The sequence below is a fragment of the Mastigoproctus giganteus genome, chromosome 14 (genome assembly GCF_048544385.1).
Source record: "Mastigoproctus giganteus isolate SK-2022 chromosome 14, ASM4854438v1, whole genome shotgun sequence".
In the NCBI taxonomy this organism is placed as follows: Eukaryota; Metazoa; Arthropoda; class Arachnida; order Uropygi; family Thelyphonidae; genus Mastigoproctus; species Mastigoproctus giganteus.
In genome coordinates this window covers 11524755-11552310 of record NC_143588.1, presented here as the reverse complement: position 1 = coordinate 11552310, position 27556 = coordinate 11524755, and the positions used below count along the sequence as shown (strand labels likewise).

General features: G+C 38.6%; 1 protein-coding gene across 1 annotated transcript in view; it reads left to right on the top strand.

Moving 5' to 3' along the window:
- The window catches only part of LOC150074978 (sulfotransferase 4A1-like), a 126884-nt gene that overhangs the window by 9146 nt on the left and 90182 nt on the right, over positions 1-27556 (top strand). Inside the window, exons 2-3 of the mRNA XM_090389020.1 lie at positions 8755-8942; positions 24557-24768. Of these exons, the coding sequence (XP_090245146.1) occupies positions 8755-8942; positions 24557-24768 (400 nt within the window). The remainder of the gene's footprint in view (positions 1-8754; positions 8943-24556; positions 24769-27556) is intronic.

Here is a 27556-nt window from a genome sequence, read left to right as displayed (position 1 = left end):
GTTGCAAAGAGAGGAAGTCAAAGAGCTCGAAGTGATTAGTGGAGTTGGGAGAACGGTAGAGACAACAGATGAATATGGCACAATGAGATAGAGAGATTTTAAGCCAGAGAAGAGAAAAGAGAGGAGATTCCAAATTGCCAAGTCTCTGACAGGGAATATGAGAATGGACAAAAGCACAAGTACCACCTTTGAGGCGAAAGCAATCGTACAGCGAATAATTTGGGCATCTGTGATGAGCAGTAGTTGAATCAACCGATAACTGAGATTCTGTCAGAAAAGGTACATGGGGTTTTGCAAGTGGAAATGGACATCGTTGAGATTAGAATTGCCGAGTGGGTTATCTATTATGTGAAAGGCAGCCAGTTTTGATAATGGAGCCATGTCCCACCAGGAGAAACATTGTTTGAAGGCCTCGAGAGAGAACCAAGTTAAGATACACTGTTTGGACATCCGGGATAAATTTGCATGTAATGGCGCCCTTCGTGGACTCAGCCCATGTTGCCAAAATTTCAGTTAGATGATTGATTAATCTCTTTTACTCAGCCTTCCTGTTGTTAAGCGTGAAGCCTAGGATTATATCTGTTTTTCCCTGAGAGTTGGTGGAGAAGGCCAGTACATAGAATTTCCAAGTCTAAAGGAAGCACACTGACCTGCAGGGTATGAGTTGAGACTGTACAGCATGCTCTAGTTATTGTTAGAAGGATAGAGTGCTATATGGTTTCAATTTTAAGACTGTTAACAACCATCTACATTTTGGAGAATCATTCCCCGGAGGTATAGGTGACAGCAGGGATGAAGAATAGAAGAGAGTCATGGTCTGCTTCTTGAGGCCTCAGTCCTGCAGGATCACCCTGGCAACAAGAGCAGTGTAGTTAGTAATCTTATGAATATGGATCAAATTTGGTAGGGAGGATAGATTTTTATCTAGGACTAGATATTTCAGTAGTGGCTGCAGTTTGATGGTAGTACCCTGTATCTTTATTTGTGGCAGTCTGCTTTCTGGCATGCCTTTCAGCAGCACAGAACAGGTCTTGGTAGGTGAGATGCTTAGCTGGTGGTGGGAGGCCCAATCCTGCAATTTTGCCAAAGCATGGTTTGCATGGGTTTCTAGGAGTGACCTAGAGTCTGCCTCAAGCACAAGGATCAAATCATCCACGTAAGCCTGTGACAGAACTCACCATCATCAATATTTAAGAAGCCATCCAACACGTAATTCCATAGCAAGGGCCCCAATACTGGGCTCTGTGGACATCCTCGGTGCAGTTGCCTTGTCACTTGATTGTAGGTTTTGATCATGATATACCTGTTTGATACAGTTGTAGAGGTTCTCTGGTGTATATCACGGTCAAAACCTTCTACAATCAAGTGACAAGGCAACTGCACTGAGGATGTCCACAGGGCTCTTGCTGTGTTATTACGTGTTGGATGGTTTCTTAAATATTGACGACGGTGAGTTTCTCTCGCAGGCTTACGTGGACAATTTGATCCTTGTGCTTGAGGCAGACTCTAGGTCACTCCTGGAAACCCATGTAAACCATGCTCTGGCAAAATTTCAGGATTGGGCCTCCTACAACCAGCTAATCATCTCACCTGCCAAGACCTGTTTTGTGCTGCTGAAAGGCATGCCAGAAAGCAGACCGCCACAAATAAATATACAGGGTACTACCATCAAACTGCAGCCACTACTGAAATATCTAGGAGTAGTCCTAGATAAAAATCTATCCTTCCTACCAAATTTGATCCATATTCATAAGATTACTAACTACACTGCCCTTGTGGCCAAGGTGACCCGGTGAGAGTGGGGCCTCAATAAGCGGACCATGGCTTTCTTCTATAAGGCAGTCGTCGGAGATGACCCAGGACAATCGGCCACCATAAGGTGTCAAATTCTCTGGCAAAGTCCACAGAGATGACCAGGAAATTTTTCGATTCAGACGTTCTGCTGCAATAATATTCTGCAGTGTGTCAGCAGTAGATTTGCCTGTCTTAAAGCCATATTGATTCGATGCCACAAGCCCTGCGGACTCATAGTGCACCTCTAGTGTTGATCGAAGGGGTTGTTCCAACACTTTACTGAGTACAGACAGTAGGGCAATAGGTCTATATGACTCTGGGAGCTCCTGTGGTTTGCATGGCTTCTTTAATATTAGGCAAACTCTTGCCATTTTCCAGTCCATAGGGAATGCTCTGGAGTCCAGGCAATAGTTGTATAGGTCCAGTATTAGTTTAGGTTCGTATTCAATCGCTTTTTTGATGATTTCTGGTTCAAGAAGGTCATTTCCAGGTGTCTTCTTGTTTTGTATCCTGCAAGCAGTGGCAGTAAGTTTTTGTGCAGTGAAAGGCTGTTCTTTGTCCATGGTACTGCAGCAGGCATGCATTTTCTATTTTCAGTTGTTGCCGCTCAGAGGTATGCCCCATGACTGGACTCTTGAAGGTAGTTTCCAAGATAATGCTTATAAAGGCCTGCCAAGTTGTTGTCTGACCCTGCGATGTTCTTGTAGAGGGGGGATGACCTCTCCCCAGAGAAGCTTGTTCGTGGTCACCCTGTAGACCACACCCATGGTTCAGAGTTGCTGACAGTGGACACGAGGTGCTCTCAGGACAGCTTTTTACGCTGCCTGATCATCGCAGTGTAAGCATTCCTTGCCTTCCTATATTGGTTTCTTAGGCATTTGACTTCATCTTCGGGCCAGGACCTCCTTGTTCTCTGAAAGCTGCGCCTTCTCCAGTTGACCTCACTTCTTAGGGTCTGCGATTCTCAGGACCACTAGGGCGCAGCACCTGGAACAGGATTTTTTTTCACTTGATGGCAGTATTGGCAGCAGCGATAATGATGCCTGTGACTTTACGTTGGTGGGAATCCAAGTTGATGACTATGGTATCAGTTTGGAGAGCAGCAGCAGCAGCTGCTGACATGGAGTCCCTGAACAGGGGCCAATTGAAACTGAACTACCTCGAGCTAGTTTTTCGTGCGGTGTCTGACAGATGTAGAGTATTGCTATGTTTCCCTCAAAATTTTAAAATATCCTGCAGCACCCCTGTGAGTTTCCTGTGGTGTCCTGGGGGTGCCATGGCGCACATTTTGGAAACTGCTGGCATACAGGCAATAATTTAAAAAAAAAAAAAAAAAAAAAAAAAAAACTGTATGCAAAAAAAAACCCAGTGCGATTTAAGGATTATTGCTAAAGAACTTGATGTGGAAATTATAAAGGTTGATCGTGTGTTCTGGCCATGATGAGCAGCTTATAGCTTGTGGATGGCAATTGCAGTTTGGAGGAACTATCCCACTTTATGCAAAAATTTGAATCAGAAGTTAAATTCAGGATTATTAAACCAACTTTTAAATCTGTAATTTCTTAACAACTTAACACTAATGATTGACATTCTGCAGGAGCTCTCTTACCTTTAAGAAGCTTTACAATGTTGCAGCATCACTTTAGTAAAAGCAGATAAATTAATTATTCAAACTATCAATGCTATTGATAATTTTAAAAATTCTGTAGAAAATTATGAAGCTAAAATTGAGATCATGTTGAAGTGGAAAGAATTTGAAGCAATCAAAATTGAAAGTAAGAACACACTTAAAAAATTACCTAAAAATAAGTTATTAAACTACATTGTTTTATCCTTAAAGGAACGGTTATTAATGCAACAGAGTAATTTTAAATTAAATAAAGAAAATAATGATATCATTGATGATGAGGAACTGAAAGAAATTTTAAACATATGATACCCGGAAATGTGGAATATGGAAGAACTTTTGTCTCCATGGAAAGAGGGTGAAAAATGAATAAGAAATTTAAGTTTTCTAATAAAATATGAAATAAAAATTAATGATTTTAGAGATTTTGTCGAAGACAGTTTATCTTTAAAATTGAGTGAAATTCCCATTTCAATTAAAAAAAAAAGCCAGAAATATTCTTGAAACCATTGCAATTAGCAGTGCTGTAGCTGAGCAAGCTTTTAGCATAATGAATAATATTGTAACAATAAAAGGAACACTTTGACAATTAAACATGTTGCAGATAATAATGGCCATACATCTACATGGAAAACCATTACTTCAATTTGATCCAGATCGGTACGTCAAATCTTTCCTTCGTAATCATCGCCCAGTTATTGATCAAAGCAGAAGATTGACAACAAATATTAATAAAGAAGTAAATTCTATATGGCAATTTTTAGAATAAATTTTTCTTGGAATATTTGTGTAATAATTTTTTTCATGTAATCTGTGATTTTTGTGTATCTTTTCTAGAATAGCTTGTTTTTTATGTAATATTTGTTTTATGTTATTTGTGATATGGGAAATATTTCGTGTAATTTTTTATTCACAATATTAAAATTTTATCATGAAAAAATGTATCCATTATCCCTAGTTGTAAAAAAAAAGAATAAAAAAGTGATGCATGCACCGAGCTTGCGCAGTAGATGGTTTTATGTGAAACATCCTTCGCGTTTCCTTTAAGTATTTTGATTTGTATATATTGATTACAAAATAAAAGCTTTTGTATTGAAAATATTTTATTGATCATTCGCAAATTTACATGATTTCTGGAAGACAAGATACAATGGAGTTATAACTAAAGTAAGAGACATATACTTGTGACTGCAATGTACCTAAATGTCTCTGGAAAACAGCATCGATTGAGGTACCTGATCTTGTAGTTGAAATAACATACACACCTGTTGGAGGCACGTAACAATGGAATGTAACAAAAATGCAAGACAAAAAAAATTTTGACAAATACTTGTATTGTTGCAATCATACTATTCAAAAATTTTAAAAAGTTAGAACTTGAGATATTGTATTGGTCACGAAAAATGCATCAAGTTCTCTAATCACACTACTTAGTGTGATTAGAGCATCTGATTAGAGATTAGTGGTTGAGCATGGGAAGCACCTCTGGTGGATGACATCACTTCCGTGACTGATCAGATTTACTTAGTAGGTACCCCCAAAGATATTTCACATCAAAAAGTCGGCAAAATTGCAAACCTATTATTAAAATATTCACAGCTCACCACTGCATATAGAATACCTGACAAATAGAGTAGTTCAGAAGAAGGAACTATGAATATCATGTGCAGATGACACAGTGCTCAAAATTTGAAATATGAATTGTTTGTGGCACTATATTACTATATTATCAATATTGTTGTGTTAGATCACTACACTCTTATTTGAAATTCTTCTACATGCAACAGTTAGAACAATTCTACAACTTTCATGTTTCTCTGCATAGTTACATGTATTATTTAAAATACATTAATTTAAAGTTTTTGGCTAACAAGAGAATTTTAATGTCAAAAAATTAGGCATACAATTCCATTGAGATTCCACTATTTGATAACACTTATTTCAATTGAGTTCATTAATGCATTGTTTAATCAAAGTTGAAACAATATCTGTTGGTCATAACAGTATATACCCATACTGTGTACTAGACATTCAGAATGGTTTTGTTTTTTAGCAGTCTCAGGTAGCTTTCTCCTGTTATGGTACCCTCAAAAACTAAAATGGTGTGACTACACCTTTCCAAATTCCACCTAACACTATCAAACCAGGACTTTAAATCCCCGTTAAAGAATAATTAGCAGTTGTTAAGAGAGTAATAAACAGTTACAGTGATTAACAGTTCCATTTAGTTTAAATGTGGCTTCATTTCAATAATGATATTTGGGTTTTTACTCATGGCCAAAAACCATTCAGTTAATTTCAATCTTTTATCTGGGTTGATCTCATTCAAGCTGTATAGCAAACTTTGTGTGCTCCTTTGTGGTTATATTTAAACTTGTTTTAGGTACAGAAAACCCTCTTATAACACAGTTATTGGGTTCCTATAAAATGTTGGTTGCGTGAAACTGTTATATGGGACTAAGAAAAAGTACAAAAAGGGGGGTTACTTTCCAAAAATACACTATTTCGTTAATAAAATGTCAACAAAAATACACCATTCTAGATTTTGGTTATCTTCTGCTCTCTAAAAAAAATCAGTAATCTGGGTTTATTTGCTTTTGCTTTATAAATCTTTGTGAACTTCATCGTATGGAACTAAGCATTTTTGAAGCTCCTTTTTGAACTTTGGGTTCCTTTCATTCAAGAATCTACATTCAAAAAATAAGATTCTAATTGCTTGGCTAACTTTAGGCCTTCCACTATGCTTTTTAGTGTAAAATTTGGAAGTTTAGAATTTTCATCTGTGCTCTGAATTGATTTGATTTTACCTCTGATGCCATTTGCACCAAATCCACTATGCCGGCCTGTTTTTCTACCAGTGATTCTTGAACATCTTCAGTAATCATATATTTTTTATTTTTTTAGGAGCATCGGCGACTAAGGCCATGTTACTTATTATATGTCCATCAAAACAGAAAATCAACGAGGTCGATTTTCTGTTTTGCTGGACGAAAAACCTGTGTTTCTGGGAGAAAAACCATGCTACTCTCACCCAACTAACTCAGCCACATTGTGAAAAAGACCCATAAAAATTCCTCCCTTCATCGACGGGATTCCAACACAGGTCTTTTCCACTCGGTGTGGGAAGGAGGGCGATTCTGTCAACTGTACCATCCAGGACGGCTTCAATAGTCATATCATCAAAACCTTTCGCTCCTACTGACATAGCAAGTTCTACTATCACACTGATTCCATTTTCTGTCAGTTTGATCATATTCCCTGAACTGGACTCTGGCCATACATTTTTCCACACACATTTAACATTGACGGTTTTACTTCTTTCAGTGATAAAGCTATGATTCTGATAGAGTCCACAATTGAGAAATGTTTCCATGCCTTCATTACTTCAATAGATTCAGAATAAATTTTTTTGCAAAATCCATTGTAACGATTTTCCGATGTCATGAGTTTTAAAGGCAGATATAATAACCTTTATCTGGGGCATGAACCCATGACTGTATCATCGGTTCGTGCCCCACACTGGATGACAAAAAATATTTTGGTCCTTGAAGTTGTCACAGACATTCTCTCATATATGCCAGGCAAGCTGTACTTATTACCCGGGTGTCTGAAACGCTGATGGAACTGATATTCGGTTGACACTCAAGTCAAGTAGACTTCATACAGTACATCCAACTCACTTTTTCTTACTATTGAATACACAATGAATTGTCAAACTAATAGAGTAAGCTTATCTGCAAAAAGATCTAAACCTCCCAAACACTTCCTATTTCATTTCATAAATATACGTGGTCTCAGTTCTAGTCTCAACTCAAGTCAAGTAGAATTTTGGCAAAGTCCGGACGGTCTGTGACAGCCAAATCCTCTGCTTGCACCTTCACGATGGTGGGACTGTTAGTAATCCTAGGTATAACCCCATGCACAAGCACACTGTGGGTGACCACCCAGGTGTGAACCAACGTAAGCAGGTGTCGAGGTGTGGCACACACACACATCGACCTCTCTGTGGAGAGGCAGCATTCCTCCATGTGGACTTGAAGTGGTAGAAACCATGTTTAGTCTCCAGAGCTAAGTTCAATCATTCCCCATCTCTTCCATCATGCAGTATGACTGATGACTTTTGAGGTTATGATAGACATCATGGCAAGATCCAATCTTCCTTACATTTCGAGGGTATTCTTACTATGTCTACAGCATATCCAAAAATTTCATTACTTCATACAGTACGTCCAGCTCACTTTTTCTTACTATTGAATACACAATGAATTGTCAAACTAATAGAGTAAGCTTATCTGCAAAAAGATCTAAACCTCCCAAACACTTCCTATTTCATTTCATAAATATACATGGTCTCAGTTCTAATGTCAACAATGTCCATTTCTACTTGCAGTCTACCAAACCCCATGTATTTTTTCTGACAGAATCTCAGTTATCGGTTGATTCAGCTACTGCTCATCTCAGTTGCCAAAATTATTCCCTGTATGATTCTTTTCATCTCAAAGGTGGTATTTGTGCATATGTTCATTCTGATATTCCCTGTCAGAGACTTGGTAATTTGCAATCTCCTCTTTTCGATCTTCTCTGGCTTAAAATCTCTCTACTTCATTCTATCAAATTCACCTGTTGTGTCTACCGTTCCCCCAACTCCACTAATCACTTGGAGCTCTTTGACTTCCTCTCTTTGCAACTTGACTTTCTCCAGTCCAACTTTCCTAACAGTTATGTAATTTTCCTTTGTGATTTTAATGTTCACAACTCCAGCTGGCTTCCATTTTCTAGTCACACTAACCCAGCTGGCCGAGATGCTGAGGCTTTTGCAATTACTAATGACCTCACACAGATTGTTCATCTGTGTGAGGACAATTCTAACCGTACAGCCAAAATGCTTGATCTTTTTCTCAAAAACAACCCTTCTAAGTACACGTTTGAAGTGAGTGGTCCTTTAGGCACCTCAGATCACAACTTGGTGATTATCTCTTCTCCAATGGAGCCTTTATCTCATGGCTATTCCCAACCTCGTGTTGTTTGGCATTGCAAGAATGCAAAATGGGATGACCTGCGAGGTTTCTTTTCTTCTTTTCCTTGGTCAGATTACTGTTTCAAAACTTCTGATGTCAACATTTGCTCAGATCATATCAGTGAAATTATTCTTGTAGGAATGGAATCCTACAAGAATAATTTATTTTTTTAAATAAATTTGTTTTTTTCTAATTTTTTTTTTTTTTTTTTTTTTACTTTTAGCTGAAGATGCTCCTGCATTTGTTTCATGCAGTTTTAAAACACCCGCTCGCATGTGTATAGATTTTATTTATATTTTTATTTTTTCCCTGTAGAAATAGAGGAGCCATGACTTCAGAATTAGTAATACTTCCAGCAGATCCATTACTTGCAGAAACTTTTGATGTTTATTTGTGGAAAGAATATTCATTACCGTCATTTGCTGTAAAATTTCTCAGCGAAAAAGGTGACGTGTTTAATGCTAGAGAAGATGATATATACATTGCATCATATCCAAAAACAGGTAAGTTACATATATAATTTTTTAAAAATTGTATTTGAATTTAAAGGATAAGCATTTCCTTTTTTGTTATTAGCATTAGCATTAGTAGAGGCATATGATGCAAGAAAGCAAGCTTATGCAGCATCGGCCAAAAAAAAAAAAAAAAGAAATAAAATAATATGAAAAAAAACTTCCACTTCACCCCTCCATTCATTTGAAATACCTGTCCAGCTGAACCTTAAATTTATTTAGGCTATCAACTTCCACAACAAGGGATGGAAGTCTGTTCCACCAACCAACTACCCGCTGGCTAAAGGGAAATTTCCGCACATCTATCCTACATCTGTCTTTCCTCAATTTGAATTTATGCCCTCTCAGGTGATTATTCTGAGCAAGAGGAAGAATCCCATCAGCATTGAGCATGCTCAAACCATTCAAAGCTTTATACATCTCAATCAGATCACCTCGCAGGTGCCTAGTCTCCAAACACTAATCTGCAAAATTAAGGCTTTCTTCGTAAGAGAAACCCTTTGTTCCATTCACTAATCTTGTTGCCCTTCTCTGTACTCGTTCCAGTAGCTCTACATCCTTCTTGAAATGAGGCCTCCAGACCTGTATACAGTACTCAAGGTGTAGCCTGACCATTGCCTTATACAAGGAAATAATCACCTCCTTATCCCTGCTAGAAAAATTCCTGTATATCATTGACAAGACACCATGAGCTACTCTTGCAGCCCGTCTGCACTGCTCAGAGAACTTCATATCTGCCTGCACAATTATCCCCAGGTCCTTTTCATTCTCTACCACTGTCAGTGTAGTACCACAGAGTTGATACGTTGCTCTGGGGTTGCTGTTTCCCATATTTAGCACTTTATATTTGTCAATGTTAAATTTCATTGCCCCCTCTCGGCCCATCTGCTCAGCCTTTCCAGATCCTGTTGCAGCAGCATAGCATCAGTAGTGTCCTTAATAACCCTGCCAGCCTTTGTATCATCTGCAAACTTGGACATTAAGCTTGATATACCATCATCAATATTATTTATAAATACAGAAAACAATAATGGACCCAACACTGAACCCTGAGGGACTCCACTAATAACATTAGTCCACGATGAGCAGTGTCCATTGATTACCACTCTCTGTCTTCTCCCCTTCAACTACCCCTTTATCCATAGCAGCAATTTGCCTTGAATGCCACACTGCTCCAATTTGTGCAGCAGTCTTCCATGTGCAACAGTATCAAAAGCCTTTCTAAAATCCAAATATATAATATCAAAGTTATTCCCTGCATCCAGCTCTTTTGTGACTGCATCATAGTATCCAATCAAATTGGTCAGGCAAGACTTCCCCTTAACAAAACCATGTTATAGGTGATTAGGAAAAAAAGTTTACTTTTTAATTTGAATTTCATAGAAAGCAATGAAAAATTTCAACTTATTTCATGCTGACGGATCTTATGACGATTTAGAACCTTAGTTCATCCTTCTGCAACACAGTTAATATCATCTCAACCTTTATTACTGCTGGATGAAAGCCATGTCCAGGTTTTCTACTCATTGTTTTTTAGCTTTTATACTCCAGAAATGTTTAGTATTAGGATTAGCCATATGGTGCAAGGTGGACCTGGCTTTTGCTGCACTGGGGGAAAAAAATGGAAAAACCAGCTGTATGACCCTCCTCGTGCAGGTATGTGCGAAGCTGAGCTTTGAATTTCACCAATATGTCACTTCAACCACCAATGTTGGCAACTTATTCCAGTAATTAATAACTAGCTGGCTAAAAAAAACTTCCTGCAGTCTAGTCTAAAACTGTTCCCCCCCCATAATGAGAAGTAATTGCCATTAGTCCTGGGTCATTTGTAAAAGTGAAATTATCACCCTTTTCATTTTTTTACTTTCATCTCTGAAAGTCTTATATATGAACTCGCTTCTAAGCTGTATAGGTTCCAAGCTCTGAAACTCACATTTAAATTTAAAAATGTCTGTAATTCTGCCCAGACATGACAGGAGGGAGTATATGTTGAAAGCCTTGTCAAGCAATTCGGCTCTGGAAAGATTGTGCAAGGTTCATGGGGCTGAATTTTTCTCGGCATGGTCTGTGCTTCTTAACAGGAGAGACTGCTTCTACAGAGATGGAATACATTTAAATAGAAAGAGTGTAAGAATATTTGCTGATTCTATCAAGGCAGTGTTAGGCGGTTCGGAAAACTGCTAGCTTGGGAGAATACACAAACTAACACAGATATACAGATTGACAACAGCCGTAGGCAGAGGTGAAAGTGATTCTTGCACTGCTTCTATTGGAATGAGTAGCAGCCTTGAAAGCAAGGTACTAGGGATTTCAAGAACTGCTGGGAGTCATCACGAAACTAGTAAATACATGGGCTGTGTTCAGGTAACTGAGAGTAAGAACAGGTGCATCTATAATTGCATGTACACCAATGCTAGGAGTATAGTAAATAAATTTGATGAATTTTAAGTGCTGGTTAAGACATCAAATGCAACATTATTGGGATTTCAGAGACATGGTGTCACTCAGATATAAGGATGCAGAATTTGAATATGGGGAGTACAGTTTGCAGGGTTGGCCCTAGGGGTGCAAGTGGGGCACTTGCCACTGTTACTGCTATATGCACTACTGCATATATATGCATGTTAAGATACAATATGAATTAGGCACATTTACAAGGTTTTGCCCAGGGCCCCACAAATTCTAGAACCAGCCCTGACAATGTTTACAAAAGGACAACGTCAATGTGCTATATGTACTTGTATGCTGTCTCCAGGGTTCCCCATTTGCTGCTGTGCCATCTGTACTTGGCAGAAGCCAGTGCCAGTCATGTAGTTGAAGTGTGAGTTTGTGAGAAGTGTGGTTGAAGGGTTGTGTTGGAATGTTGTAGGCTGGCAATTGACAACTTAACCAGCCAGGGGACAGCAAACACTTAGTTGGTGGCCACCTGTCTCCCATCCTTCACCATGAGGAGGTACTGCAGGTTCTACACAAAAAAGACAGGTTCTACACAAAAAAAAAAAAAAAAAAAAGTCTCTTGCTGGACTTCACAGAGAATTCTGTGAAGTCCAGCAAGAGACTGTGTGCAAGTGAAACACTGAAATGTGTGGGAAGGAAAGCAGTAGTTTCAAGCTTGGGGGGGGGGGGGGAAGAAAGAGAAAAGAAAGAAAAGGGATAGATGAAAAGAGGCATTCCCTTGGAAGTTAGGAGATATTCCCTCTACTTTCAACTTCACTTAAGAAGTGAAGTTGAAAGTAGAGGGAATATGAGGTGTTCATTCACCCCCACAGAGGTTTAGCATATCCAAGCTATGTGCTTGGAAAAATCCCAACCTGGGAGACCAGGGTCTGCTATTTCTTGCCCCTACGGGATTAGCAAAAAGCCACTCTGAGAATGTCTTTAGAGCTAGCAGAGGCAAAGAAATGGGTCAGCAGTAGATCCCACCCTGAGATGGTGGTCAGCAATCAGTTTGTATGTGTCAAGATCAGGGAGTAAACTGAAATGTAGTTTGAGAGTACAGGACCACATTTGTAAACTCAAATGTGGTCCTGTGTGAGTAGATTCCAGTGTAGTTTAAAGACAGCAACAGGTTAGAGAAAGATGGACTACTCCAGCCTGTGGAGTCAAGTTTTTCTCTTGAAGGCTATTGGCAAATTGAGAGAATGCAAGAATCTCTAATGGTGATCAAGGAAGGAATATCCTTTGTGGCTGAGAATCAAGTTTGAATGTGGGAGTTGAAACACAGGTCAGTGTAGAATCATGCAGGGCAATTAACCCCGGGGGCTCACATCTAGTGAGTATGGGCTTGGCACACCCAGGGTCCTGAGCTGGATATCATCATTCTTCCCTTTCTTGGTGATTCCCTTCTACTTTTGACTCTCTCTCTCTCTCTCTCTGCCGCCTCCGTAGCCAGGTGGGAAGGAGCAGTAGTGCGTAGCACACTCTTCTTGATTAGACCGGGGTTCGAGCCCGTCACCACCAAATACGGAGGATGCGGAAAGGTCAGGGAATGACCACCGCTTATTCCCGGAGCAATATGGCCTTAGTTGCTCATGCTCCTAAAAACCAAATAACAAACAAACAAACAAACAACTCTCTCTCTCTCTCTCTCTCTCTCTCAGGGCTACTCGGGAACTTTTTTTTTTTTCCTGGTGCAGCATAAGCCTCAGGCTTCCTTGCATCATATGGATAATAATAATAATAATAATAATAATAATCATGCAGTATGTGTGTTCCGAAGTTTCCATTTGGTCACATTTGCAGTTAGAGAGAGGCCAAGTTTGTGAAGTTTCACATTCGTGCTGCTGTGTCTGGGGATGAGGTGCAGGTCATGAAGTTCTGAGTTAAACCATTTGAGATGATGTTTAGTAAACTCCTGCACTGTTGGAAGTAGCCTGACCGTAATCCTGTCCAGGACATTCAGATTCCAAGCCCAACAGTTCATGAGCTCCATTCTGATTCTGGTTTTCTCTGTTTGAATTAGGTTGTTCAGGTCCAAGATAATGCCATCAAGTTCTTTATGGATGCCCTTTTTTGTGATGGTATTTCAGGCAGTGGAGAGCGATTTCATGCTCAATTGGCAGCTTTCTGCATATGACCTCAGGGCCAGGGTGGAAACTATACTGCAGGCCCTGGAGATTGCGAGGAGGATAATTCTAAGTCTGGGTCAGTCTGCCAGATAGTAGAAGCTTTGATTCAGTGCTTCTATGCATCAGCACCATAATAGGGAGAAATATATAGACTCATAGTATAATTTTAGCAAGGGTCCCTTCAGACAACAGTTTTACTCCTTCACTCAATTTACTCCTTCTGAGTAAATTGACTATTTTTCCAGCAATGTTTTTTACTTTTTTTTGAAATAGCTGCAGTGTGGTAAGGAGGAGGATTTATCATCTAGGAGGACTCCCAGATATTTGTTAGAGCTCTCATATTTAATTTTTTGCCCTCTATATTTGATGGTGAGGGGTCTTAGGGCATTCAAGGACCCCTTGAAGAGCATCTGTCTTGTTTTTGTTGTGGAGAGATTCAGCTTATTCTTGTCTCACCATTCAGCAAGGTCTTCAAGAATGGCATTAGAGATGTCATGTTGTTATCTCACGTCTCCATAAGCAGGACTGGCCAAATCATCTGTATATACCAGCTGGATGATGTTTTGGTGCTCCACAAGCCAGGTGTTGAACACAGTGTTTCAGCAGAGCGGACTGAGAATTAACCCGGGGGCATCCCCTAGTGACACTGAGTTATCTGGCTATGGTTGGATTGTACAGTGATTCTTCTATTATCAAAATAACTGGAGATCAGTTTGTATACTGAATTTTGACACCTTGGCCACCCTGAACCTCTCCAGGACACTTTGCCACCATAAGGTGTCAAAGACCCTGTTGAAGTCCATGAAGAGCCCAAGAGCATATTTTTCTGAGTTTCACTTGCTTTATGATGGCTTTGATGGTGTCCTTGCCACACAGCCCCTTTTTAGTAGAAGTAGAAGTTGGGTGATTCCAGACCTTTAGCTTTATATGCATCAGTAAATCTGGTGGCAATCAAGTTTCTCAATAATTTTTCCATTTATAGAGAGAGTAAGGCCAGTATGAATGTAGGTTGTCTTGTGGCTTGTTACTTTTCAGCTGAATTTTGAGAGTAGCACATTTCCATGAGCAGGGAAAGACCCCTTCCTATCTCTCGGGCAGGAGTTATAGAGGTTTTGTCGGAGATCTTGGGAGACAGCCCAGACCCTTTTGATGATGTCAACTTCAAGCAAATCTGGACCTGGGCTTTGCTTGATCTGTTGGAGGCAGTGATCAAACCAGTCTCTTCCCTATCGAACTGCTGTTCATTGGTGTTTCCTTGATGCATGATATGATGCAATAATCTGAATATTGGATTCTGGGGTATAGGAATCTTGGAGGACAATGGAGTTGAGGATCTTGTTAACTGATTGTTCCTAGTAGAAGGTTTCCTAGCCATTTGAATCTCTGATAGGGAAGATGTCTCGTGGATGAATCTTGTCCATTATAAGCCTGTGATTTAGCCCCTAAGGATCAGCATTCTTGCATCTGTCCACAAGTTTTTCCCAGGCATTTCACTTCTAATGGTATATCATTTTGTGATATATCCATCTGTTCTCTTTTTAGATATCTTGGAGTCTGTCTGTATTTGGTTGCGGTCTGTGATATCTCTTCACCTGCAGAAACTGTTTTTCTAAGGTTGGTAAGGATGTTTGTCTGCCAAGGTGCATAGTGTTAGGGGGAAAGGTGCCTCCTGTGGTTTCCCATATCTGCACCATATGAACTCTGTGGAGACAGACAGTATCACCGTGAAAGCCAAAAAAGTGTTGTGTGTTGTATATGAAGTATTGTGTTGGGTTCTGTGTTTTGGTTTTTGACCATAGGCCCCCTGGTGGGAGCCCACGTTGTCTGCACACACACACACTGCTAGGAGGTAGCCAGGCTGCCCATAATTCTCTGGCTGCTCTCCGCCAGGGTTGCCCGAGTTTCCTAGACAGAGACCAAGTAAAAAAATTAAGTTAGAGTGTTGGAAAATAGAAGTCCAGTGAGGAGGGCAAAGTTAGAAGTATTGGGGATGTAGAGGAAAGGCATCCCCAAGGGAAGATGGAGATGATTCTATCAGGTGAGTGGGATATGGAGTTAGGAATTGGAAGTATACTGGGTAAGGGGACCCAGTGCTGATTGCTGTGAGGCCAGCAAACCTATGTCACAACTATCCTTCACCAGGAATTTCCAGCTGGTAATGGTAGTTGTCAATGTTTTAGTGGTAGTTCAGTCACAGCCCGTTTCTTAAGTCTGTTCAGTCTTCGGTCAGTAGTTGGTGATTCTGTTGGCTATATTTAGGCAGTATGTCAGCAAGGCTGATGCAATTAGGTATTGGAGATCATTGTGCATCCCAGGGAGGGGTGTCCATAGCTGGGATGCCAGTAGGTCTTGAGTTTGTGGCTGTTGGCAATTATGGATACTCCTGATGATTCTGCACCTGTTGAAGAGCTGTTGTGTGAAGCAGGTGAAGTGTTTTTAGTTGTCTTGATTCCAAATCAGGATTTGTTCCTAGTCCTTTGGGAGATTTACGATTCTTGCGATTAAGATTGATCTGAGCTCCTCATATTCTGTGTAGTTGTACATAATATGCTGCCAGGTTTCATTGAGACCACAGTGGTAGAGTGGGTCGTCAGTGATACCTAAGGATGTTAGTTTCTTTTGATTGTTTTGGTCTTCTTTTCTGCTTAGGGATCAAGGCATCACAAGCTGCAGTGATGAACTGCTCGACTTGTTGTTCAGCTGGGAGTTGCACCAGTCTGTTCAGGTTTTCATTGGCAGTGTGGGATCTGATACGTTGGTCAAAGATGTCCCATTCTGCTCTTTTAGTGTTGTATCTTGCTGTATCTGATATGTTGGATCTTCTGTTCAGCTGTTCTGGAGTAATATTGAAGGTGATTGGGTTGTGGTTGCTTGAGCACCAGGAAGTTTGGACCTTCCAGTTCCTAATTCTGTTGCTGATGGTTCTGTTAGATACTGTAATGTCACTATAGGATTGGCCAAAACCAGTAACACGCGTGTGGGAGGATGACCTGGTGTGTTTATGATTTTGAGGCCATTTGTGTCGATTAGTTCTTCAAAAAGTTGGCCTTTAAGGTCTGTTCTGGGACTGTTCCATAGGGCAGAACTTACATTAGAATCAGTGGCCATCAAGGCGTTCTTTCCACTGAGTGTGTGAAATGTGGCTTCCAGAAAGTACAGAAAGGGCTGGATTGTTTGGTTGTGTCGACTGTGCTGCATATAGGTTGAGAAGATATATATCGGGCTACAGGTGCCTTAGACACAGGCACAAGTGGTTTGTGTGTTGCAGAGGCCGGAGATCTTGGTGAGTGTAAGGCAAGGATCAGTGATGGCGATGACTACTCATCATCTGACCACTGCATTACCACCCTGACCTTCAGTGTAGGTGTCTGCCTGAAGCCATGGGGGAGCTCCTTAACAACCCCTTTATATGAATAGGATTCCTGTAGACAGAGAATCTCTGTATTTTATGATTTTTTATAATTTTTGCTAGTTGGTTCATGACTGCCCAGGACCTCTGATAGTTTAATTGACATGAATATTTACTTCAGTGTGAATTCTGCTGTTGTAATTACTCATAACTTGTTTTCATCTTAATGTTCTCCTGAGTTTTGATATACTATGGGCATTTAGGGTCCCTGTAAGAATGGGAATACAGTCAGTCCTCGTATAGCACGATAGTTGTGTTCCTAGAAACCCTCGTGCAATGCAAAATCGTGCAATATAAACAACAGGCCCTATGGGAAAAGTAGGGTTAGGTGCCGACCACCCAAGACTGAACACACATTTGTAACCAAAACATTACCAAACACAATAAATAATCATAATAAAATACTTACGTATTTTATTACGACTATTACATAATAAAATATTGCTAATGCTTTTGCTTCTATCATAAGCAAACTTGTTTTTTGTTTGATTTTCTATCCAAACAGATGACAGCCGTTCCATCTCTTCCAATTCTTTGTGTCTTAATCTAATAGATTTTAATTACACTTTGAGTTGTTTTTATTTTCTCCGCATTCTTTGTAATTCTCGGCGTTGCCTCATTTAGGCCTGTAGCACGTGCAATATCACATGGTCTTTCATTTCACTCAAAGCGTTTCACAATTTCATATTTTTTCTCTATCAACAGAGGTGGACTGGCCATAAGCCTTACCGGGGAAACCCCGGTGGGCCAAAGGCCGGTAGGATTTTGGCCATAAACCGTAGTATGAGGCCACTACAAATTTTACCGGGTAAGAATTTTTGATCCAGTCCGCCTCTGTTTATCGATATTGCTTTTCTTTTTCCCTCTGGATCTGCAGTGTCTTCACCAGGACTCTTCCTTTTCACACCTTTTAAGTATTTTACTCATTTTATAGGGAATAAAGAAAAATAAAAAAACGAGGAGGCACGCTTGATACACATAAACAAAGCTGCGTGCATGTAGTAACTGAATAAACAACACAGTAAAGGCAGAGATACACTATTAACACCTCACATTTTACTAAAGCACATTTCTAGGGGTTACTACCATAAAAAAATAAAAACAATTTCCAGTTGCGTTTCTGCTAGTGGAATCTGTTATAAACTGGTAGTAAACTCGATCTAATTGCATTTGCGATTATACTGATAGCTGGAATTGTGTTGGTTTTTACGTTATTATGGTGAAATGTGCTTCCCCTTCACTGATATAAAAAACAAATACATTTTCAGAATCTTCTCTTCATTCCTATCGTGTTGTGTTCGGTTGGGGTGATTCTGCATTCGACTGCCATTTCTTGTAAACACAAAGGCGAATCGTGCATAAGCGAATTCGGTTCGTGTTATATAAGATATCGTTCCCCTATTTATAAATCGTGTATGATCAAATTCGTGTAGTGTAAACACGCGTTATACGAGGACTGACTGTAATCCTTTTTCCTACCTTTGCAGTTTGGGCAAGTAGCAGATTAGCTTTTATTGGGCATTCTGAATTGTTGTATCCCGTGCGGGCACAGTGGCCATAGGTACTCTCCTCTTGCCGAGTAGCTGAATTCAATAATTTCTCCCAAGCACTTAAGGCACCTGGATGCCATAATGAAATGTTTGAACTTATGTGTGAACCAGCAGAGATAAACTCTGTTGTTTTGGTTAATGAAGGTCTGCCTGATGGCAAGAGTTGCCTTAATAAACCAGTTTGTTGTGATTATGCCTTTGGATTTTGATGAAAATCTGAATTTAATATCCTTCTTTAGGTCTTCCATATAGAATCCATGGTCCTGCAGGTTTTATAATGTAGGTTTTCAATAATTTCTCCTTTTTCCCTATTTCCTTTGTGACATCAAAGAGTAATCATGGTAGGCCCAGCTTTTTTGGGATGACAATGCTGAGGTTCATCTCTTCGACTATCTTTGCAGCCTTTTAATTGTGTTAAATCCTGGGATGAAGCAGGCTCAAAGACGACACTCTTTCCTTCAGTTTTTCTGATAGATTTTTTAAAATTTTATTCACTGTTTGAGGTAATCTTTTAGGTTTTTGGCAATATCATCCTTTAGCTCTTCACTGGATTTTACAGTGCACTGTTCTGTAGTTCTGATGATCCACACATGATTGGTCTTTGCTGTTTTTCCTTAGATTCTAGGAGGGGGGGGGGGATTACCAGGGCTAGCAACAACCTGAGCATAATTATTCTCTACCGAAGAATACTTGTTGACGTGGGCAAGCCTTCCCTGTAATTTCCAATTTGCCCTTCAGTTGCTTATTCTCTATGATAATTTCATAGTGACTTTCTCCATCTGTCTCCATATGCCCTCGACATTCAGTACTAATGCTTTGGTTACCTTTCTTTTTCCCTCTATGAGGATCTATGTCAGTGCTGTCTTTAGTACATAAATCTGCCCCATTTCTGATTTGGGGCTTGAGGATCATCTGAGAAAGATAATCTGAGTTATTTTCAGGACTTGAGCCTGGGTGCAAATGAAATGAAAGATGCAGTTACTTGGCAGGTTGAAATGGTCTCTAATGGTTGGCAGCAATTTGCCTTCCAATGTAGCCAGGTATCCATTGGCATTTACGGAACCTTTTATAAACTGCAGGTGACCTACTGCATGATACAAAATGCACCCCCCCCCATGTCATTTGGCTGGTAGGGATTTTCACTGTAGACACCATACAGTCTGGATGGTATTCTTCACCACGTCTACGGCGAATCATTTGTCTCCCATCAGAGCCATGCAGGTTGAATTTCTTCTCATCTGAGAAAACAACTGACTTCCACTGCTCGGGGGTCCATTTGACATGTTCCTTACACCAAATTAATTAGGCCTTTTTCATTTTTTGTGTGAGGAGAGGCTTTTCTTAGGATGACAGACTAAAAGTCCATTTTTGAAGAGGCGTCTTCTGACTGTTACTGCACTTGCTACCACTCCTGTATGTTCCTCCCATTCTCTTTTCAGCTCAGACGAAGAAGCTTTTACGGGTTTTAAAGCATAAGCACTTCAAAGCACAGTCCTGTTTTGGCGTAGAGACTCGTTTGCATCTGGTTCCTTTTTTCCTATCAGTAGAACTAGTATTCCTGAGTTTGGAAAGAAATCTACTCACTGTCGACTGATTACAAGACACTTTATAAGAAGTATGATGGGAAGAACATCCTTCCTCACGTAAAGCAACAGTAGCACTCTTTCTTCGTAGTGTCAACTGCACATAACTCGCCATCCTGACACAAGCAAGGAATGACTGCAACTCTTGCAGAGCGTGCTTATATAGCTGAAAGTAACAGCTGGTGCAATATTATGTCATCACCTACGTGTGTCAATCTTATCTGATGCAATCTGTAAGAAATATTGCCATATACTTATGTTATTCAGATGACAATTACAATTTAAAGGATTGATGCACTTTCTTTGAACACCAGTGTATATACTTCAGTTAGATCCTTCTCCTAAGGTTCTCAAACTTTCTGAGCCCACGCCTCCCTTGACCTGTAAAATTTTCCTGGTGCCTCCCTTGAAGTAAAGCATCTATAATTGTGAAATTTCTTATTTTTAATATGATAATACAATAATTATTAATACTACATGAAATAATAAGCATCTGTAGTTCTAAATTACGTTAGTAATTTGGAACTACAACTTCTAAATTACTAATGATTATTATCTGTAAGTAATCACGCCAAAAATAATAAAAAACACAATCGCACACCGCTGAAACCATATTTTCAACCATGCAGCTAATGCTATACTATGCAATCTACCTATATGTCATACACAGTATGCACTAAATTATATATATTACATTACATCAACATCAATCATAATTCACCAATCCATTTCTGCAAAATATAATATTTTTTTCCCAAATAAATGTTTATCTCATGTTTATATCGAAGTTAGAGTGAGGTAGGTGGCGGTAAATGCTTTAAAAAAAAATATAGGTTATAAAATTTAATGTTATGTTATGAAAGTTTATTTATATGTATATATTTTTTTATTTATATATGTTATGTTATGAAAATTACATTTCTGTTAAACTTTTCGCACCTCCTTTTGCGCTAGCCCCCGCCTCCCAGTTTGGAAATCGCTATCCTAAGGTATCTTAGGAGAAGGATCTAGTTACAAAGAGAGTATTAGACTAGGAGAAGGATCTAGTTACAAAGAGAGTATTAGACTTCCCTAAGTGCATTCTACACCTTATAAGCTATTCTTCATTATAGACATTGATTAGTGCCCTTCACTAATGTCGTCATTCTTCTTTGCACCCTCTAGAAGCTCTTTGTCATTTTTTGGTTTGACCTCTAAACCTGAATAAGGTATTCCAATTACATTCTCAACACCATCCTTCTCCTACTAGCATTCCTATAAATTATAGATACTATACCATTTGGTGACCTCTTATTGCATGCTAAATTGCATATCTAATTGTATCATAATTCCCTAAGTACTTCTCATCCTGAACCACTTTTAATTTCTGTAATCCACACTATTTTATAAATAATTCCTGAATTTCCATTCTCCAGCTGCAAAACTATACATTTAAAAGTACAGTCCATTCCGGTTATTTGGGACACATCGGGACTAGTGCATTTTGGCCGATTAAGCGGCTGCCCCAATTATCCGACGTTTCACGTAAATAGTTAAAAATACAATGTACCCCCCCCCCCTTTACAATTGGTTCACTGTACAATCGAATCACATTACGACAAACTCAACATAGTAAAGTACCGTTCACTATACGATTTGCAGTAAGCGCCAGTCATTGTGATCACCTTTGTGAATTGAATTTTAATTCTATTAAACAGCGATTGTAATTAGCGAAAATAGGAGGAATATTATCCACAGACTATAAAAGCAAAGATATATTAAGCACAGATTTACCCTTTATTACCTTACCAATTAAAAAATTAAATGATATGTGAAAATCGGAATAATTAATACGTACTGTAATATGTACATACGAACTAGTTGACATTTCTGTTCACTGACATTTGTGGGTGGGGGTTAAAATTTAAAACAGTAAAAAGATAAGCAATCAATAACAAAGAACATGGCACACACAAATTGCAAGTAACACAATATGTGCAAGTGAGAACGGAGTAACGAGTTACAAAGCTTTAAAAATAGGAATGAAGAGAAGATCTGAAAATTAATTTTTTTATATGATTGAAGATTTTGTGGAAGTGTAAACACATTTCACCATAATAACCCACAGAATTCCAGCTGTCTGTATTATCACAAATTCAATAAGATCGAGTTTACTGTCCGTTTATGATAGATTTCACCAACAGAAAAGCCGAATAAACAGGTGACTGCTAATTGTTTTATGGTTGTGACCTCCAGAATTTCGACCGAACCACGTGGTACTGTCGGAGACAATCGTAGGGTAATCTCCAGTGCTGCGGTCTCCTGCCCCGATTAAACAGCATGCTGTCCCAATTAAGCGAAGTAAACCCTGGCTATTTTCTCGATTGGTTTCTGTTTTTTAAGATTTGCCCCAAATAAATGGCTGCCCCGATTAACCGGTGGCCCAAATAACTGGAATCCACTGTATTAAACTTTAGTTGCCAATTTTCAAACCATTCTGCACTGATTCAAGTCAGTTTAAAGCAACATGGCTTTGTTTTGTTCATTAACCAACCTTCCTGCCTTTACATCATTAGCCAACTTTGACACTTTTCCTGCATTCCTTCATTAAGATGGTGTTGAGAGTGTACTGGAATACCTTATTCAGGTTTTGGAGGTCACACCTAAAAAAAGACAAAAAGCCTCTAGAGCAGTGTTTCTCAGCCTGTGATCTGCGGACCACCAGTGGTCTGTGGGAAGGTAAATTTTATTGTAAGTATAAAATATAATGACAAATAAAATTAAAATTGGCAGTCAACTGTTTACTTTGTTGTCGCAAATCAAGAGGCATCCCTTACAATGTAAAGGATACCTCCTGATTGGAACGTAAGGCTTACAATGTAAGACACTGTGTGTTGCCAGTGCACTGTTGGTGTGGCCACAAACTTTCATCTGTCATAGTTGATCACCAGCTTCTGAGCATGTAATGTGTATTGGATATTTTTTTTTTTTTTTTTGTATTTGTAAAGTATTTTTTACGTTTTTACAAAACTAGTGTGCGAGAATAACTGTTAAAATTTGTAGTGATTATTTGATTGTACATGCTGGGTGAGTTTTTTTAGTATATTTTTAATTATATTTAATTAATAAGTGATATTTTCTTTCAGATTGGAATTATTTATTTTAGAAATTTAATATTAGCCCTATATATCACCTCAGTATAGTATACTGAACAACATGGATAAGTGGCTAAAAGGTGCAAGCAGAGGATTTGGTTGTTATTAGGTTACTAACCGAAATTAGTTCCACTTGACTTGAGTGTCAAGTCAAGTAAGACTGTTACAGGGAAGTACCGACATATTACAGAATAATTTTGTCTGTTTAATCCAAAATCCATTAAATCGGTTTATTGAATCGAGGATTTACTGTATGCAGTGCCATTCTACTCATATACCACTCTCTGTACATTTCTTTCTTAACCTGTAACCATCAGATGATGGTGTTCCTTTTGACATTCAGAAACTACTTACCAGCATGTTTTTCAGTTTTGAATGCTGAAGAGTTTACTGATATGCATATGATGTTCACATTCATGTTGATGCTTACTGGTGTTAATGTTTTCCTTCTGTTTTCTGCACCTGTTACTAGCTTAATTGTTTCCATTTACTAGTCAGGTTCAAAGCTGTGATAACTTCTAGGTTAAAAAAAAAAAAAAAAAAAAAACCTTCTGTTTTCATCTTACAGTTATCTGAACTCCATTCTTTGAAAGTCAAAAGTTGGCAGGTCGGAAGACTCCTTAAATTAAATTCAAATTTTATGAATTATGTTTTCAAGATATGTACAAAGCCCTGGCTCAAAATTCTAAAATTGTTAAAAAATTTTAATGCATGCTTTTTGGATACACTACAAAAGCATTCTTTGAGCCAATGTTAGATAGAACCTTTTAGCAGAAATTTACATTATCAATGTTGCAGGAAGACACTGTCTTGTGGTCTTTGTTGGCTGATTATGGAATGGATAATTATTAAATGTAATTACTAATGGAGGGAGATTTCTTTTGGAAGGATCCCTTTATCTCACACATCAGTTTGAAGAAAGGGCTTTAAAAAGTTTTTAGTAATGAAGAGTACTGGGTATATTATACTTTGCCAGTTTAACTAAAATTTAAATATTACATGCAGGTTAAATGTCATATTTTGAATTCTTTTGCTAATGTTTATTGGAAATAATTAACAAAACTTCAAGTGGCTGTATTAGTCACTTGAAGGTATATTTTCTTAGGTATATTTTTCTTTGAATGAATGAACATTATGTTGAAGTTTGTCAGTAGGTTAATGAAACACCCAGTATCTATAATGAAAGTGCATTAGGCAAAGTCATGTATTTATTCATATAATTATGGAAATTAATACATTTAAAAGAGCAATGCTGTTTTTATCATTTTTATGAATATAAAATTAAAGCTAATATATGAAGAATTTGATTTTATTGTTTTTGCTTTTTTTTTTTAATTTTAAGTTTCCATCACAATTTTTAGGTACAACATGGGCACAAGAAATGATATATCTTATTAGTAGTGGTTTGAATTTTGAAGGTGTCCAAACTCAGTCATTAAATAGTAGGTTTCCATATATAGAACACTCATTGACAAATGTAAAAGATGTTGAAAATATGCCATCGCCTCGACTTATAAAGACTCATTTACCATACTGTTTGCTGCCTATGAGCATTCACAGAAAAAAGTGCAAGGTTTGTTAATTTATATATTTTGGAATATAAATAGCAAAATCAGTAAAAGAAAAAGTAATAAAGCTATAATAATAATACCTTTTCAGTTATTTTTTTTTTTTTTTTTTGTAATTTTAAAATAGCTGTTACTAGTTTGGGTTTTTCAAAATTTTGAAAAGTAGGAGCTCTCTCGACAATTCTGTCTGATGAATTTGTTTGATGTTTGCTGCTGTGCAATAGGTGAAGTAAGAAATTACCTAAAAAAATTGATTTTATTATTTTAAAAATAGTCATTAACAGTATAACCGTAGACACACACACACACACTCTCTCTCTCTCTCTCTCTCTCTCTCTCTCTCTCTCTCTCTCTCCACACACACACACACCTACCTACTTACCATATGGCAACTCACATCAACTTTTTTACCACTGTTTTGTAATGGAGTTTTCACTAGAGACCACTGCTATCTGATAAGGGGGACCAGTTAAGCCTGTCTCAGACTTAACCATTGTCTCATCGGAAAGTGTATCATCGTTTAAATAAAATAGCAAATTAACCTTTTGGTGATGTCATTTATTTAAAAGTAGTGCAGTACAGAGCTGGTTCCAGAGTAAAGCTAAACATGATGTTAAAAGGTCATTGGAACTAACTTAACTTCTGTTGTTTTAGATAAGTATAACAGTACACAGCTTTGCCATCAATAAATGAATGTAATTTAGTTGTTTGATAGTTAGCATTAGTAGAGGCATATGATGCAAGAAAGCAAGCTTATGCAGCATCAGCCAAAAAAAAAAAAACACGCTCCCATTTCACCCCTCCGTTTGTTCCAAGTACCTGTCCAGCTCAGCCTTAAGTTTATTTAGGCTATCAACTTCCACAACAAAGGATGGAAGTCTGTTCCACCAACCAACCACTCGCTGGCTAAAGGCAAACTTCCGCACATCTAACCTACATCTGTCTTTTCTCAATTTGAATTTATGCCCTCTCAAATGATTATTCTGAGCAAGAGAAAGAATTCCATCAGCATTGAGCATGCTCAAACCATTCAAGGCTTTATACACCTCAATCAGATCACCTTGCAGGTGCCTAGTCTCCAGACACTATCATTTGCAAAATTTAAGCATTTCTTCGTAAGAGCAACCCTTTGTTCCATTCACTAATCTTGTTGCCCTTCTCTGTACTCATTCCAATAGCTCTACATCCTTCTTAAAATGAGACCTCCAGACCTGTATACAGTACTTAAGGTGTTGCCTGACCATTGCCTTATATAAGGGGATAATCACCTCCTTATCCCTGCTAGAAACATTCCTGTATATCATTAACAAGACACTATAAGCTACTCTTGCAGACTGTCTGCACTGCTCAGAAAACTTCATATCTGCCTGCACAATTACCCACAGGTCCTTTTCATTCTCTACCACTGTCAGTGTAGTACCACAGAGTTGATACGTCACTCTGGGGTTGCTGCTTCCCATATGTAGTACTTTACATTTGTCAATGTTAAACTTCATTTGCCACCTCTCAGCTCATCTGTTCAACTTTTTTAGATCCTGTTGCAGCAGCATACTGTGATTAGTGTCCTTAACAACCCTGCCAACCTTCGTATCATCGGCAAACTTGGACATTAAGCTTGATATACCATCATCAATATCATTTATAAATACAGAAAACAACAATGGACCCAATACTGAACCCTGAGGGACTCCACTAATAACATTAGTCCACGATGAGCAGTGTCCATTGATTACTACTCTCTGTTTTCTGCTACTCAACAGCAGCAGTTTGCCTCCAATGCCACACTGTTCCAATTTGTGCAGCAGTTTTCCATATGCAACAGTATCAAAAGCTTTCTAAGGTCCAAATATATGATATCAAAGTTATTCCCTGCAAACAGTTCCTTTGTGACCACATCATAGTATCCAATCAGATTGGTCAGGCAAGACTTTCCCTTAACAAAACCATGCTGTGTCCGAGCTATAACTGAAGTCTTGTCTACATGATCCTGCAGTGCTTCTTTAACCAGTGTCTCCATTAATTTTCCTGGAACAGAAGTTAAACTAACAGGTCTATAATTACTTGCCCTTTGATCCTCCTTTGTGAATTGGGGTCACATTTGTACATCTCCAGTCCATGGGTACCTCCTCTGAGTCCAAAGAAGCTCTCATAATTATTGCCAAGGGTTTGCTTACTTCCTTTAATATAACTGGATAGATCCCGTCCTCCCCGGGTGCCTTTTTTATGTTTATCTTCAACAATTTCTCCTCCATTTTCCTCTCAGTTATTAGAAAATCATCCAGCTCACTGCCAGAGTTTAATTCACCTCTGGCATTCACCTCCCTGAATAACTCCTCATGGGTGAATGTACATGCAAAATGCTCATTTAGTTTGTTAGCCACCTGAGCAGTATCATTAACAGTTGAACCATCAATATCCAGTGGACCAATCTGATTCATCCCTTTCCTTCTAGAGTTTACATAGGTAAAGAACTCTTTGTTGTTTTTCTTTGCATGCTTTGCCAAGGATTTCTCATAATCTGCCTTTGCCTGCCTAATCTCCTTTGTGACTTGGTTACAGACCAGCTTATATCTATCATAGGCTTCCATGTCACCCATTAATTTATATGTATCCCATGCATTTTTCTTCTCTGCCACATGTCTCATTAGTTCATCTGACATCCATTTAGGCTTAAACCTTGAACAATATTTCTTAGTTGGTATGTAAAGCCTAGTAACTTCCCAGATAAATTCTTTGAATGCTTCCCATTTTGAATTTGCTGTTGGTAACATCATCAGTTGGTCCCTCCGACTC